General features: G+C 35.5%; 1 protein-coding gene across 1 annotated transcript; it reads right to left on the bottom strand.

Moving 5' to 3' along the window:
- Positions 1-3353: 3353 nt before the first annotated feature.
- Positions 3354-5098, bottom strand: LOC11444581 (probable carboxylesterase 9). The gene is made up of 2 exons (XM_003627598.3): positions 4273-5098; positions 3354-3935 (listed from the first exon to the last, which is right to left on the bottom strand). Exons 1-2 carry the CDS (start codon positions 4896-4898, stop codon positions 3602-3604), a joined length of 960 nt encoding a protein of 319 aa, XP_003627646.1. The 5' UTR covers positions 4899-5098; the 3' UTR covers positions 3354-3601.
- Positions 5099-17914: the final 12816 nt, after the last annotated feature.

Below are 17914 nucleotides of genomic sequence, written 5' to 3'. Positions count from 1 at the left end.
CATAACCTATAGCCAAATTCCTCATCTCCATAGCCCACAAATATGCAAGGAATGGCTTTATCATCAAGTTTTTGTCTATGCTCCTTATTTACATGAGCAAAGGCTTTGCATCCAAATACCTTCAGGTGAGAGTAACTTATATCATGTCCGGACCATACTCTCTCAGGAATGTCAAAGCCCAAAGGAACAGATGGAGATCTGTTAATCAGGTAGCATGTGGTTTGAACAGCTTCTACCCAAAATGGCTTTGGCAGCTTAGCCATTTTCAGCATACATCTCACTTTCTCCATAATGGTTCTGTTGATTCTTTCAGCTACACCATTATGTTGTGGGGTGCCAGGAACCGTCTTCTCATGTCTGATGTCGTGCTCAGAACAATAACTTTTAAATTCATGGGAAGTATATTCACCCCCATTATCCGAACGAAGACACTTCAAAGATTTACCAGTCGATCTCTCCACCATCGCATGAAACCTTTTGAATTACTGAAACACCTGATCCTTACTTTTAAGGAAGTACACCCACACCTTTCTTGAAGCATCATCAATAAACGTCACAAAATATCTGCTACCACCAAGAGTCTCCACTTCCATGGGTCCACACACATCAGAATACACCATATCCAATTTATTATCTTTCAGCTTTGAAGTTCTGCTGAAAGAAACTCTATGTTGCTTGCCAAACAAACAATAATCACAAGGATTCAACTTAGTACCTTTGTCAGACGGAATGAGGGACTTCCTTGACAAAATTTGCAATCCTTTTTCACTTAAATGAGCCAGCCTTTTATGCCACAAATCTGCCAAAGCAACATTCTCGGCCGCATTCAAGCCATCTTTGATCAGCTTGACTTGAGTTTTGTAAAGCGTCGAATACACGACGCCTCTAGCAATCATCAACGATCCTTTGGTAAGTTTCCATTTTCCATCACCAAAGTTGTTTTGAAATCCGGCTAAATCAAGAGCATGGACAGAGATTAGATTTAGACGCAAATCTGGCACATGTCGCACGTTCTTCAGTGTTAGTGTAAAACCGGTATTGGTTTGAACACACACATCACCAATTCCAACAATATCTGCAATGCTATTATTGCCCATCTTTACTTTGCCAAAGTCTCCTACTTTGTACATCGTAAAGAATTCTTTATTGGAAGTAGCGTGATAAGAAGCTGCTGAGTCAATGACCCATTCAACACATGAATCTGCAACATGACATTCTTCTTCTTCAACAGAAAACAACACCACTTCCCCATCAACTACTGGGGTTGTGGTATTTTCATCTTCGTCTGGTCTTTGATTCCTCCGGTCTTTCTTTTCTTTGTTCTTCCAAGATTTGCAATTTCTTTTGATGTGACCTTCTTCGTTGCAGTGAAAACACTTGAACTTTCTTCGAGGTTGAGATTGTGATCTGTCTTTGGATTTATTGGATCTCCCCCCGCTCTTGCTTCTGCCTCTGTTCTCCGTGACAAGGGCATGAGAGCTACTTGATCCCATGTATTTTCTTCTTGTTTCTTCATTGAACATACTATCTTTTACCTGGGACAAAGTGAGCGCTCCATCTGGAGCAGAGTTGCTTAATGACACCACCAAAGTCTCCCAACTTTTTGGCAAAGAACTCAAAAGTAATAGTGCTTGTAATTCATCATTCAGCACCAACTTCATGGCAACCAATTGGTTTACCAAGTCTTGAAAGTCACTCAAGTGCTCGGCAACTGATCTTCCCTCCCGGTACTTTAGATTCACCAACTTTCTAATAGCGAAAGTTTTGTTTTGTGCGGTCTTTCTTTGATACATCTTTTCGATGTTCTTCCACAGAGTCTGGGCATTTGTCTCTGTGGCCACATGGTGGAATACACTAAGATCCACCCACTGCCTAATCAGACTGACAGCCTTCCGATGAGACTTTTTCCAGTCTTCATCCGTCACCTTATCTGGCTTCGTGTCTCCCTTTTCTACAGGATCATACATATCCTTGTAGTAAAGTATATCCTCCATTTTTGGCTTCCAAATGGAGTAGTTTGTAGAAGTGAGTTTAATCATCGTACCAGTGTTCTCCTCCATTTAATTTACACTATACTCTCGAGCTCCAACCGGAGCTCTGATACCACTTGTTGGGCTCGACGAGCTTAACGCAAGTGTAAATTAAAATTCCAAAATCCAAAAGAGACTGGATCTTGCAGCGCAGCGGTAGCGATAAAAAAATGAACACCAATATTTAACGTGGAAAACCCTCTAATACCGAGGGAAAAACCACGGGACAAACTCCGAAAAATATTCCACTATATTAAAGAATATTACAATATTCTCTCCACTCTCTCACACACACAAGAGATACAATATAGTGTTTCCCGTGAGACCTACTTTTATTCTAATGCTATTATTTTATAGCACCTAGAAGTTATAGAGATGATACCCACCCGGTGTATTTTTCCCACACTCTCTGGATTTACTCAACACTCTATTTTTCCTCTCACACACTTCTACACACACAGAAGCTTTGTATTTTCACTTCTGCTTCAATACTGAAGCTTGTATTTTCTTTGAGCTTCGGATGATTTTCTTCACATGCCAAGGCCTCTATTTATACATGAAATGTGGCTATGTGAATTCAATTCTCCTTTGTCAAATGATACTACAAGCCAAATGTGAAATCTGCATCACATTTACTTTTCAAAGATATCAGCACCGCAAGCTACAACATAGCCTCACTGTAGAAGAAGATTTTACATCATACATTTACTGCATAGTTGAAACTTTGGCAATTGCTTGTAGCAATTGTCTTTGGCTGGACATAACCCACACGTGGTGGGGCCAACACTTCCTCCCTATATATAATTGACAAATTAGATTTATCCTTACATATAAATCTATTTTTAAAGCGTAATGTTGGATCTCGCAAGAAGTAGGATCGCGAATATGTCCCAAACATACATTTTCAATTTCTCTATCATGTTGACATTTCTCTCTCCTTCGTTTATTGTGCAAAAACAAGCATTTTAATTGATCAATACTTTATTCTTAATGAGTTTGCAATGCTCATTTTTTAATTATTAAATACATTTATTGTTTCTTTTTATAAAAAAAAAATCTAATTAATATCACTAAGTGTTTTCCAATAAGAAAAATCTGAGATTAACTATATATTAATAAGAGTAAAATTCCCTATAAATAAAACAACAACAATATTATATGTAGCGACAGTTTTTATAACGAAGTGTTAAAAGAATTATGGTCTATTCAATTAAATCACAGCCTGGCCGCAAAGCACGGAGGTGGTGGGGCATAATTGAGGCTGGACTGTAACATAATTTTATCGTTGTGTTCAACATTTTCCATAAAACAATAAGAGTGAAATATGCAAGAGGTGGTTATATTTAAGGATAAAAAGTGATTATATTTAAGGACAAAAAGAGTATCAAAGAGTTACACTAATTTAATTGAATTATGTATACTGCCCTTCATTGAGACTTTACAAGCACAATCTGAGTACACTTAGCCCCATGTTCAAGTAACCTACGCTGCACCAAACTTACATTAATAATCCAAACTAAGAGAAATACAAAGATATTAAGTGCTAAATTCCAATTAATTATGCCAAAAACTCAAAGTATAATAAACTCCCTTGCAATATTTATAACTGCACTAGCTCTAGTAGGGTCAACGATATCAATATTGTGGAACCCCACAGGATCAAACCTAGCTTCAACCTGGACCCCACATTTGACCAACATGGTCACAAATTCTTGTTGTCGATCAACCATTATGTCTCCACCATACCCAATAACAAGACACCTCCCTAATTTCTTGACATTTTCCAAATGTGGTCCTTTCGCCATTGGATTGCAATACCTATGGTCACGATTTGTCCCCGTAGGCAAAGCCATGGCCCACATCATGTCCAACACTGGTAAGGGCAAAGTCTGGTCCGTTGCAAACCTTTTGGAAGAAAAGAAAGAAAAAAAACAAAGTAATGTGACTGATGCAACATAAAATCAATGCGTTTCGTTAACAAGTGCCCTTAGAGCACTAGTTAAGAAATCAAAAATAAAAATAAATTATAAATTTGATGCAGAAAAAGTTAACTTTTAAAGTGTCAAGATGTTGAATACACTATTTCTAAGATAAACTTTATCTTTCTAGCTTCTTAACAAGTGTTTTAAGAACACTTATTAGCATTTTTTTTCATAACCAAAGAGATATGTGTTATTCACAAATTTATTTAAGGGAATGATAATTGATCAATTTTTTTGAAGAGAGTGATAAAATTATGAACCTTATTTCTGAGGCCGTCCTTTTCTCTCCAGAAAACATAGGTTGATTCATAACAAGGCCACTAATTCTTAGAGGCTCTAAGTCCACATCTCCAATCTGCAAGGCCGTATTGAACACAATGTTTGCACCACAACCACATCCATAAAGATAACACCTTGATGGGTCACCATAGTCTCTCAGCCATTTCTCTCCATTAGGACCCGTCATTTGGTTTTTCACCCACAAAATAGCTTCCCGAGCATCTTGATATTGTCCTGGTAACCTAGCCTCTGGCGCCCAACGAAAGGCGACAGAGACGACAATACTAGGAATGTCAGAAGCAAGATTTGAACATTTTTTATGTGTACCAGCATCAGCCGGGCTTAAAATAATCCAACCACCATTATGAAAGTAAATCAATATCGGTAAACGTGCCACGGTGTTGTCATTTGATGGAAGCTTTGTTGGCCGGAAAATTCGAACCCATATTTTTTTCTCATCATCAATTGTTATGTCCTTGGACACTGTGGAAATCCCCGGTGAAGGCTCGGGGTTCGCGTCGGTTGAGGGTGTCTTGTAGCCACGGTGGAGGGTTCCATCAGGATTGAAAGTCAAGCCAAAGTGGTTATATGGATCAAATTTTGACATTATTTTTGGTTATTTTTCTCGAAGGATGATGATGGAAGAATGAAGCACGATACAATAATGATAGTGAATTGTGTGATTTAGCGGTTGAGAACATATGTAGAATGCAGTGTGGGTCGGTTAATTGATTTTCTAAAATTGAGAAATTTGTGGATCAAAGTGGAAATTTTCTTGGCTTTGTGTGGAAGGTTACTAACAAGGTGGAGTAGCTTAGCCTAACATGTGTAATGTTTTGCACCATGTGAATTTATGTTGCGGTGCTAATGTTTTTTTTTAGAGAATGTTACGGTGCTAATGTTTCACGAAAAGTTGAAATATGGTTAACACTTTTGTTTTTTTTTTGTCAAGGTGAAGGCTAGAAAAATTAATGATGAATGAGGTGTTTAGGATTCGAACCCCGAACCCTGCACAAATTGTGCATTATCCCCTACTAAATGAGTTAAGCTCATGGGAACAAAATTTTGTTGTTATTATTAGTGTTGAATGAGTTCATCTCCAAATGGAGCTCACGCTTAAATATTAGGAAAAATAAAATAAAATAAAATAAAAAAAGGTTTCTTTTTTCCTTTTTGGTCTAATAGCCTAGTGGCTAGAACTCACACAATTAAATATGGATAAAAAAGTTTTCTTAATAGAAATGGCCTATGAATGAGATGAAAAGATATATTAAGAGGATTTTCACGGTATATATGCAAAATTAAAGTGCCAAGTACATTTGGTAATTGAATTAGCTAAATTAGTTATTATTTAATATTGTTTATTACATTACGTAATTTCATCAAAAAAAAAATTAAGTAGCTTAAATATTATTTGATGTTATATACCAATAGTCTTACGACAATAACATTTGAACATTTTAGAGTTTATTATTAGTAATTAATAATAAAATTGTCTTCGGGTCTACATGTCCTAACTCAATTGGCAAAATGCTGAAATTGTTATGCCGTACGCCATGATCAGGGTTCGAACTCCGGTACATCCACTTGTGTGTTGAGTTTATAATGACTTTGCCATTTCATCGATCTACAAAAAAAAATTGTCTTCAGGCTAACGGGTTCATCAGTTTGGTTTTACGGGCTAGGAAATATTGGCTTAATCAAAAAATTTGCTTAATTCATTTTTTTTTTCTTCTATACCGATTTTACGGTTCAATAGTACTACTTTTGAGAATGAATGATTTAAACACAGATTCCCACATTTAACACTGATTTGAAAGGAAAAGTTGAAATTTTTTTATGCAAAAAAAAAATGATAGCTTAGAAGTGAAAAAGCTCGACTCCATCGTAAGATGGAAGTCGGTAAACTTGAATAAGGTTGTGCAAAATCAAAATATTCATGTTTTTTATTTTCTCTAGATGGTTCTTTTATTATATTTTTTGGATAAATAAAAAATAATGCTAATACGAGTTTTGTGGAACTTTTATAATATTTTCATAAAATTAAATTAAATAAGAATAGACATGTTTAATCCACGACTCGTATAGATCAGACTTGGATGGTAATTCTAAAGCTCATATTTAAATAAGATTTTCTGATCCGGTCCAATAAAGCCTGAAGTCTCATGATGTCCTTTTTAATACCTCTTTCTTTTTTTCTTTCGAGAGAACCTATAATAAAATATTTGATTGCTCACATTTAGAGATTCAAATCCATTACTTAAATAAATAAATAAATTCATATCCATTAAAAACAAGATACAAAGGGACATGTATTATTATATGTAGTGTCCGGGGTTCGAATCCCGGACACCTCACTTATTCATCTTGAAAAAGGTAAATTCTAGCCACTAGACTACTTAAAAAAAAAAAAAAAACAAGATACAAAATATACAAATTAAAAAAATAAGATAAGGATTTCTTCAAAACAAAATATATATATATATATATATATATATATATATATATATATAAAACCTAATTCTCAAACTAAGATTGAGAAATTCATGTATATCAACAAATATTTATGCATTAATCTACTTTTATCATCAAACTCATCCTCAAGAAACAAGGAATCAGCTAACTATTCTGCAACAACGCCAACAACTCATGATCTGCGTTGCCTCTACCATTGCTATTTTCACCAAAACCTAAGAAAGTGTTTAAAGAAACTTCATGGGAAGTAGTAGCATAGGAAACTGTCGGTAAAGACCCAAACTGCAACTTCAGTTCCTGAACAAAACTGTTGTTGTTGCTGCTGCTTTCAATTGGAAACCCTAATCTTCTTAGATATTCAGCGAGAGAAACACCGTCAGTTGGTGGAAGATGATGAGGGTGAAAGTCGGGATGATCGTGACTGTTGGTTAGGATTATGGGACCCATCATGACGACAGCAAGATCGATTATGGGAGATTGTTGAGTGGTTGGAGATTGAGAGGGTTGAAGATTACAGGGTTTTTGAAGAAGAGATAGAAGGAAATCGCCGCCGTTGGGTTGCGGCGAAGGGAAGTCGGTTCCACCACCGTTCATGGCGGCGGGAATGAGGTGACAGTGAGTAGTTTGGGCTTTGAGTGAGTGGGGGGAGAGATGATTGAAAAAATTTGGAAGTGACGTTTGTGAGAGAAAGGTGGTATGTATTTATAAGATGAAAATTTTGTTATCCTGGAGAGAGAGAGAGAGAGAGAGAGAGAGAGAGAGAGAGAGAGAGAGAGAGAGAGAGAGAGAGAGAGAGAGAGAGAGAGAGAGAGAGAGAGAGAGAGAGAGAGAGAGAGAGAGAGAGAGAGAGAGAGAGAGAGAGAGAGAGAGAGAGAGAGAGAGAGAGAGAGAGAGAGAGAGAGAGAGAGAGAGAGAGAGAGAGAGAGAGAGAGAGAGAGAGAGAGAGAGAGAGAGAGAGAGAGAGAGAGAGAGAGAGAGAGAGAATAACACAGGAGAGTTATCCTGGTTCACGAAACCCGACTACTTCCAGTCCCCACACTTCGTGTGAGATTATCCACTATAGTATGCAGTTGGTAGAAACTTCTAACCAACACTATAAGGTCTTGATCACACCAGATCAGTCCGTAACCACTGTATTATCAACCTCAGCAGGCTTCTACAATTCTTTGTTTTCGCACAAGAAAGGTTGGAACTCTTCCTATCTCAAACTATTAAGCCCAATAGACTTGAGATCTAGTTATCTCTTTGTAAGGTGATTTGTTTGGATCGAATGTCTCAAACAAAAGTAAGAAAGATGTTGTTTGGATCTAGCGTCTCAAACAAAAGATGTGTAGGATGTTGTTTGGAACTTTATATGTCAAACAAACTATCCTTGTACAAACTTAGAAATATGTTCTCAATGAGAAAAGATGATTGTCGAGAGATGTTGAAGAGATTTATAGCTTTTGCTTTTGAGAGAGATAAATGCTTTGTATTTCAAACTCTTACATTTCTCCTTCAATGTCCTCTTCTATTTATAGAGCTGAATCCCTTGGAGAGCAAGCTAATAAAGAGCTGTTGTGCTTCCAATTTGAATTTGAATTTTGGCTCCAAAGAGACTTGGGGAGAAAGCATGTAGAGAATGTTTCTTCAGTTTCGCACAGATCATTCTCTCAGTTCCAACCAAAACTTGAACGAAATTGTAGAGCACGTGCTTGCTTAGTTGGTGATGAGCTGTGATCAAGCCTTTGTAACTTGCTACCCACTTGATGATGTTTGCTAAGGTCATCTTGATGATGTCATGTAGCTTAGAGATAAATATTGATCCTTTGAATATTCCTTTTCCTCAAAATTCCTTAATGGATCGAAAAAGCCACATGAGGGTCCAAAGATGATTTTATTCTTTTTGCTTCCAACACATGTGCAAGAATATAATTTATTTCCTTTGTTTCTTTGTCCTTTAATGCATTTCCAAGAACCTTGATTTCTTTCCTCTTTAAGTGAGACAAAAGAGAATATTTGCTTTGGTCTTGATCTTAATTATGCATATCTTGACAATTGCCCAAAAAGCTCATATTTGTTCATATTCATATTCAATAAAGATTTTGTTATCCCTTGTGAGTGTCAGAACGTTCTCTTGCTTTTACTAAACATTCTCATGAAACATTTCTCACAAAATTCATTAGTAGATAATAATATAAATTAAAATATGTTTGCTATCTTTAAAACATCAATAAAAGATTTTGCTTTCAACAATCTCCCCATTTTTGATGATAACAAACATGTAAAGAATTTCATTTGATTCCTTTGGCCAAATAAGATTTTTTGGCAATTTTTTGAGAAATAAGTTTATCATAAAAACTCCCCCTCAATTTAAGCATCCAATATCTTTTATTAGAAATTGAGAATGATAAACTTTCATGAATTGAAACAGTGTATATGGCAGATTTTGTTTTTAGGAATCACTTGTTTCCTTAAAAAAAAAAAAAAGATCATGGCAAGATAAAGTCATAATTCAACAATCATGATTTTTTCATAAAAACATAGAATGCATATATATCATAAAACAAGCAGCAGCATAAGAGTAGCATAGTAGCAACATAGCAGTAGTGATCTAGCATATTATAGACCAAAATAAAACAGAGTTTTAAATGCATAAAAGTCATATAGACTAAAAAATATAAGGTTGCATAAGCAACAACAGCAGCAGCAGTCCAAAAAACATTTCCAAAATGGCTGATTTTGCTTTTCATTCTTCAATCTTCCCCATTTTCTTTCTCCCCATTTGTTTCATCAAAAAGGAGAATGAGCCACCAAGCTTGCTAAGGCGTTGGTGAAGAGTCATCAGAGGAGGAAGAAGTAGCAGGCATAGGCATTGTAAAGAGTGATGGGGGAAAAGGATGCGCAACAGGTGGAGGGACATTATACCTTATGCTTAAAACTTGTGTGAGCCAATCCCTTTGGATTTGATTCTCAATATTGTTGTAGACTTGATAGCTGAGAATGGCTTGCTGTCCTTCAAACAACCTGGGCAAGTCCTTTCTAATTTTGCTAATGTCCTTCTCAAACTTAGATCTTTTAGGACGCCTTTGATCTTTTGGATCATTGAATGGTCCTGGTTGAGAAGTGTTTCCACACGCATTAGTGGGCATAGAGGGCAGAGTAGGAGTAGTGGATTGCAAAGTGCTGAAAGAGTGTAAGGGCACAGACGTGTTTGGAGCGGAGTTAAAGAATTTGCTCACATAACTATCATTGAACAAAGCAGGATAACTATCATGTGGACATGACACATGAAGATAACTGGACTGAGACACATTTGTGAAAGGCCGAGGAGCTATGTTTTGAAAACCATGAAGAACCTCAGTTGCCTGGGCAGTAGAAAATGATGAGGATTGATTTTTAAAATTTGCTAAGAGATCCAAATGCTCATTAGCCACAAGAGAAGCTTGCTGAGAACGTTCTGGAATTAAAGGAGAACGTTCAGGTGTGGCTTCTTGAGTTGGAATAAAAGGAGGAGTTTCCTCACAGACAGTTTCCTCATTCTTTTTCTTTAAAAATCCTAGTCAACATCATACCATATGGAAGACAATATTTTTTGTTGTCTTTTGCAGCAGCAGCCATCATGTGATGAATGATCACATAAGGAAGACAGAGTGTTTTTTCAAAAAACATATGATAAATGATCATAAGATCGTTTTTTGTGACATGACCATGATTACCACTTCTAGGAATTAAACTATGTTGACTTAGCAGATTGAACATTTTAGGAACCTTTTGAAGGTTAGATGAAATAAGACCAATGGTACCATGTAAAAACACATCTTGGTAAACCTTTTCTAGATTAACCCCTAGTTTTTCATCCCAAGAGTCACCATAGACACAGTTTCCAGAAACAGGAATATTAAACATTTTTCCTATGTCTTTAGGGGTAAGATAGATTTCAACCCCTTTTACAGTGGACCTGATTAGACTCTTTTCAGGGAATGTTTCAGACATAAAATAAAAAGCTTGAACAACCTCAGGATAATACCTTTCTCGCATTTGAAGGAAGGAGGTCCAACCAAGAAGATCAGTGATGGCTTTCAAAAAAATTTCCTCTTTGTCAAAAGCTTCAAAATCCACAAATCTTCCATTTGCAATGGGTCTGGTGATCCACTTGTCATGAAAGTCTTCTTCAAATTCTGGCTCAATCAGAGGAAAGAATTTTGATGTTGAAATAGAGAGATTGTTTGTTTTCTTTCTCTTGGGTTTAGGAGCTTCTTGAGGTGCCTTTGTAGGAGCGGAAACAGCCTTTCCTTTGCCTTTATCCTTCTTTGGAGGAGGCGGTTTGGGAGTAGCTTTAGGAATAGGAATTTTCTTGGATTCTTCCCTAATGTTTGAAGCCACAGTTTGCGACTTTTCAGAAGATTTTGGAGGAGAAGGATCCTCGTGGGAGACATCAACAGAAGGTTCTGTTGGAACAGCTTCTCTGTGGTTTGCTTCATCTTCAGAATCAGGAATTTCATGTACTGTAGTGTCTACACTTTGAGTTTTTCTGATTCCTATTCCAGCCCTAATCCTGTTTGATCTTCGAACACCAATCTATTGAGAAGATTTTGTTTTCTTTGGTTTCGATTGAGAGAAGGTTTTGAGATGAGGAGCGGTTTGAGTGATGATTGGTGGAGAAGCTTGAAACAAGGGTTTACTAATCATGTCTAGAGGCATGATGTTTAATGGTGGTTCATCTTCTGGAGAGTTTGGTTGTTGTTGAGTTAGAAGAGGAGACAGAGATGTCTCTGATGGCGGTGGTGAGAGTGGTGGAGAGTTTGAAAATGGTGGTGTTTTGTTTAGGTCAGGTGGAGAAGGTGGTGGAGGAGGAGAAGGTGACCACGGTGAAGGCGGTGGATGGTGTTCTGGCTCTTTTGGCTTTTCCTTTGGTTCTGGCCATGGTGTAGATCTGAGATTTTTAGAGAAGATGAAGAGTTTCTTTTATAGAGAGAAAAGGGAAGAGAAGGTTTTTCTTCTTTTCTGAAGAAGTAGGGAGTCAGATACGTATGAGAAGAGAGAGAAGGGCAAAGCCAGCTTTTATTTGATTGATGGTGGTTTTTCAAGAAAAAACTAGTTTCCATAAAGTAAAATGATGTGCATTAAATGTGATGAAAATGGCATCTTTTGATTTTGAAAATCTTTACCATTTTTATTCAGACACAAACATATATTTGGAAAACAAATATGATAAATTGATTTCACTTTTCTTCTAAAAAAGAAAACGTGAAGGCCAAGGGAGAGAGAACGTTCTAGAGAACGTTCTGGGCCAAATTATTTAGGTTTTTTTTAATAATATGTAATTTTTCTTTGATAAAATTAAACCGATCTTCAACCAATGGTTTTGTGAAAATATCGGCCAATTGATTTTCAGTGTCAACAAAAATTAATTCTATTTCCTTTTTGTTAACATGATCTCTAATAAAATGATGTTTTATTTCAATGTGTTTTGATCTTGAGTGCTGAATAGGATTTTTAGATAAATTTATCGCACTCGTATTGTCACAAAATATGGGAATGTTTTCATACCTGATTGAGAAATCTTCTAACTGATTTTTTATCCATAGTACCTGAGAGCAACAATTTGCTGCTGACACGTATTCAGCTTCAGTAGTTGATAAAGCAATAGTGTTTTGTTTTCTACATGACCAGCTGATTTGTGCTTTCCCGAGAAACTGACATGTGCCACTTGTGCTCTTTCTTTCTATCTTGTCTCCAGCATAGTCAGCATCGCAATAAGCTGTTAAATCAAAACAAGACCCTTTGCTATACCAAAGGCCAAGATCAGTAGTACCTACTAGATATCTGAAAATTCTTTTGACTGCAGTTAAATGTGATTCTCTTGGAGAAGCTTGAAAACGTGCACATAAACCTACTGCAAAGACAATATCTGGTCTACTGGCAGTTAAATACAAAAGGGAACCAATCATTCCCCTATATTCTTTTTCAGAAATATTTTTTCCTTTCTCGTGTTTATCTAGACTAGAGGATGGATGCATGGGAGTGGCCATAACTTTGGCTTCATTCATTTTATATTTTTTGAGAAGATCTTTAATATATTTTTCTTGACAAATAAATATTCCATTTGTTTCTTGTTTAATTTATAAACCAAGAAAAAATCTTAATTCTCCCATCATACTCATTTCAAATTCACTTTGCATGAGTCCAGAGAATTCTTCACACATTTGTTCATTTGTAGATCCAAAAATAATATCATCTACATAAATTTGAACGATTAAGAAGTCTGATTTATTATCTTTTCTAAAAAGTGTTGTATCAATTTTTCCTATAGAAATATTATTTTTGAGTAAGAATGTACTTAACCTTTCATACCAAGCTCGTGGAGCTTGTTTTAAACCATATAAAGCTTTTGTGAGTTTAAACACATGGTTAGGTTTGGTAGAGTTTTCAAAACCAGGAGGTTGGTGCACATAGACTTCTTCATTTAAGAATCCGTTTAAGAAGGCACTTTTAACATCCATTTGAAAGAGTTTAATATTTTTATGAGATGCATATGCAAGAAGAATTCGCATTGCTTCTAACCTGGCAATTGGAGCAAATGTTTCATCATAGTCAATACCTTCTTGTTGATTATAGCCTTGTGCTACTAATCTAGCTTTATTTCTGACAACTTTTCCTTCTTCATCTAATTTGTTTCTGAAGACCCACCTTGTACCTATTATAGAATGGTTTTGAGGTTTTAAGACAAGATTCCATGTAACACCCCGTTACCCAAAAGCAATAAAATAGCATATAGACATCAGAGTATTTCACCAAACGGGCATGCTACATTGCAAATTCAAAATTCTTAAATAGAAAATAAAACTATTTAATTCAACATCAGTCATAACTTCAAAATAATGCAGCGGAAAGTTTTGCATTTCAATAACAACCACAACGATGTAAATCTCCAACAATATCCTGGCATTAAGCCTAAACAACAGAAGTCAACCAACAAAGGGCCACATCATCAAGTTCCAAAATTTGATACATAGGAGGAAAACAACAATAAAATACTATAAGTATTCCCATCCCACGTATCAGAGCCCTAGACACGACAATGAGCCACCACCAACTACTCAGGATCACCTGCAAGTTACCCATAGGAAGGGCAACGTTTTCAAGCAGAAGGGGTGAGATTCACAACAATAAATATAGATATTAAAATCATCAATTGAATCTAACACCCTAAACAACAACACATTATCTTGTAAACATATATATGTATAAGTCACAAGCAACAACAACATCAACAATACACCGTAATCACAAGGTATATAAATATATAACACATATCCAACACCAACATCATTTATCAGATAATAACTGAAATCAACAACCAAGACTCATGCAAATGACATGACCACTGCTAAGACACCATCTTAGACTTCTTAATGAAATGCAATTATGCATGTGGTACCAATCAGGACCGAGGCCCTCACCGCTTTTGAATGGTTAAAGCATTCATCAGGACCGAAGCCCTCACCGCTGTTGAGCAACTAGTACTCCAGGACCGAAGCCCTCACCGCTGTTTTATGCATATGCAATGGACCTACTTGTGTATATCTACATACAACTGACCATGCAATGCAACTCCATGTGACTCCACTTAATCGACATGTATGATTAACAATTAAAACATACAATGCATTCCTCATCATCAATCAACATCCAACAGAGATTCAACCATTCAGAATGATGCACAATTAATTATAATTATGCTTAAACAACAACACTCGAACCTCATTAATCAAGCAAGCAAAACTGCACTCAAAACTGCACTAGCTCGCCTCGCGAGCACATCTGCTCGCCATGGCGAGTTCACAAAAACACTAGCTCGCCATGGCGAGTTCAAGGCGAACTCGAGGCGAGTGAAAATCAGGTGCTCTCGGGAAAAGTGACATTTTCTCACTCCAACTCTAATTCTAAGTTCCCTATTCATCTTTTTAACCTAAAACTTCCACCATTCATCTTTATTATCATCTAGGTACCTTAAACCATCCCCAAAACATCTTATAACAACTTTTCAAAAAATCAAGTTTTGTCTGGGCTTACTCGCCATGGCGAGTTGGTCTGCTCGCGAGGCGAGCTATGAAGTTGCTCACTCGCCATGGCGAGCACATCTGCTCGCGAGGCGAGCGATGAACTTCTGTACGGGCAGAAAACTGGTTTTTTCCCAAAATCCCATTTTTCTTCCAGTCACTCCCCAAATCAGTTTACAGATGCAAATTAACTTTCTGTATGCACTTAGAACCTATTTCTAACATCAAATTCATGCTTACAACTCCAAAAACTACAATTTCAACATAAAATCCAAAATTCCCAATTTTTACCAAAACCTGTTAAACTCAAAATCAGACTTTAAATTCTACACTATTGAAGTAAATCCCACCCTTACCTTAGAAATTGAAGAAGAAAAGCACAGCAATGATCAACTCTTGGTTCTTCTCTCTTGTTCCTGGTTCTCTCTTCCTTGGCTTGGTTTCACGTAAAACTGTTTCTGACTCCCACTTTCTATTTTCTTAACTTCCCACTTAAGAGTAACTCCCTCCTAATTACACTTAACTCCCCCAAATTCCTAATAACTCCAATTAATTCCCCAAACACCAAAATAATTAATATTTCATACTTATTCTAATTATTATTAAATAAACCATATAATAAAATATTACACCACATAAATCACCCAAAAATCACATATACGCAATTATATGCACTATATACTCCGCATAAATCACCAAACATCATATATAATAATATATATATACACCACATAAATCAAATTAATTAAATAAACAACTAGGGCGTTACATTCCATACCTGATTTCTCTCAAATTGAGAGAGTTCTTCTTCCATGGCATTTACCCATGATTCTTCGCACATAGCTTCATTTATATTTTTTGGTTCAATATGTGAGATCATAGCCATGTTGTTGTTGTTGTCTTTGAATGATAATCTTGTCCTGATTCCATCAAATGTACTTCCAATGATTTGTTCTGGAGGATGATCACCAACAATCTTCCAACTTTTTGGAGGAGTTTGAGATGAAGATGCTTGATCTATATTGCTTATAATTTCTTGATTTTTCATAGGTTCCTCATCATCTTCTTTGTTAGTAACTAAATCATCAAACTCATCAAAAACAACATGCATGCTTATTTCCATGGTTTGATTTTTTAAGTTATAGATTCTATAACCTTTGGAATTTGTTGCATATCCTAAAAAGATTCCTTTATCTGATTTTGAATCAAATTTACCTAGGTTTTCTTTATCATTTAAAATATAACAAAAACAACCAAAAATATGAAAATAAGAAATGTTTGGTTTTCTGTTTTTCCAAAGTTCATAAGGGGTTTTGTTGAGAATTTTTCTAATTGAAACTCGATTTATAATATAGCAAGAAGTGTTAATAGCTCCAGCCCAAAAATATTTTTCAACATTTGATTCATTAATCATTGTTCTTGCCATTTCTTGTAAAGTTTGATTTTTTCTTTCAACAACTCCATTTTGTTGAGGAGTTCTAGCACATGAAAAGTTGTGTGAAATTCCTTTTTCATCAAAAAATGTTTTGAATGATAAATTTTCAAATTCACCTCCACGATCACTTCTTACGGAGATAATGTTTGATTCTTTTTCATTTTGAACAAGTTTGCAAAATTTTTTAAAAGCTTCAAAAGCTTCATCTTTGTGTTTTAAAAACAAAACCCATGTGTATCTGGAAAAGTCATCGACTATTACAAAACCATATTGTTTTCCAGCAGGACTTGCAGTTCTAACATGTCCAAATAAATCTATGTGAAGAAGCTCAAGAGGTTTTTTAGTAGAAACAATGTTATTTGATTTAAAACTACTTTTAACTTGTTTTCCTCGAACACATGCTTCACATATTTTATCTTTATCAAAATTAATTTTTGGAAGACCTTTTACTAAGTCTAGTTGTGAAATTTTTGAAATAGTTTTCATGCTAACATATCCAGCTCGTTTATGCCAAATCCATTTATCTTTGTCAATGGACATAAAGCAAGTTTCAGCTGGAATGTCATCTAAGAATAAAACATAAAGATTTTTCTTTCTAGAGCCAGTGAAGAAAAATTTTCCAGTAGAGACTTGTTTGACTTCACATATGTTGGGTTTAAAGATTACTTCAAAACCACTGTCGCATAATTGACTTATGCTTAGTAGGTTATGTTTTAATCCTTCAATATATTGAACATCTTCTATTTTAGCAGAGTCATTTTTACCAATAATACCTTTACCTTTGATTTGACCTTTGTCGTTGTTACCAAAGGTTACTGCTCCTCCTTCCTTTTTTACAAGGGAGATAAAGCAGTGTTTGTCACCTGTCATGTGTCTAGAGCAGCCACTGTCTAAATACCATGGCTTTTTCCTTGCATTTTGTGATGAGTCCTGCATTTTGAGTTAGTGGTGTCTTAGGTACCCCAGATTCTGCGGGTCCTTCATTGTTAGTTTTCAAAATCTCAAGATCTTTCTTCTTAAGAAAACAGTTTATTTCTAAATGACCATTTCTTTTACAATATACACATTTTATGAAAGAACGTTCTCTGTTTTGAGGAGACTGTTCTGTTTTTAGAGAGTTTTCTGTTATCCTTTTTCTATGAAAGCAAGAAAATTCATTGTGTCCATCTCTTTTGCAAAATGAGCATCTTAACTTTTCTTTCTTAGGTATAAGAGTGTTTTCGTAGATTTGATGTTTAGAGCTATCAAATCCTAATCCGGCATTATTGCCTATTTCTATTTGAGATCCTATAATTTTTTGAAAAGTTTCGGTTGATCTTATAAAAGTAGTTAGGTCATTTCTCAAATTTTTGATCTCGTTTTTAAGTAAAATGTTTTCATCTTTAGGTTTCAAAGGAGATTGATTTTTGCTAAAATCTTTTAATTTTTCAGCTGCTTGAAAATATGAGTCTTGCAAACTTTGAATAATTTTCTTTTGATCATTGTTCAGAGTTTGAAGTTTCTCTTTTTCTTCTTTAAAGTCTTTAACTTCTTTTTGTAGAGAATAACATTTATTAGTTAAAAAGTTTGAGTCAGATAAAAGATTATCTATTGTGTTTTCTAGTTCTTTATTTAAAGAAGGTTTGTCAAAAAGAATTACCTCTTCATTGTCTGAGTTTGCCATTAGAC

This window comes from Medicago truncatula, chromosome 8 (assembly GCF_003473485.1).
Source record: "Medicago truncatula cultivar Jemalong A17 chromosome 8, MtrunA17r5.0-ANR, whole genome shotgun sequence".
Taxonomy (NCBI): domain Eukaryota; kingdom Viridiplantae; phylum Streptophyta; class Magnoliopsida; order Fabales; family Fabaceae; genus Medicago; species Medicago truncatula.
Note: the sequence above shows the minus strand (reverse complement) of the source record. Positions and strands in the feature narration are given on the sequence as shown.

Coding starts and splice junctions, on each gene's coding strand:
- LOC11444581 (XM_003627598.3), bottom strand. CDS start 4,898: ATGTCAAAATTTGATCCATATAACCACTTTGGCTTGACTTTCAATCCT. Junction 3,936..4,272: donor AGGACGGCCTCAGAAATAAG/GTTCATAATTTT, acceptor TTCTTCCAAAAG/GTTTGCAACGGACCAGACTT.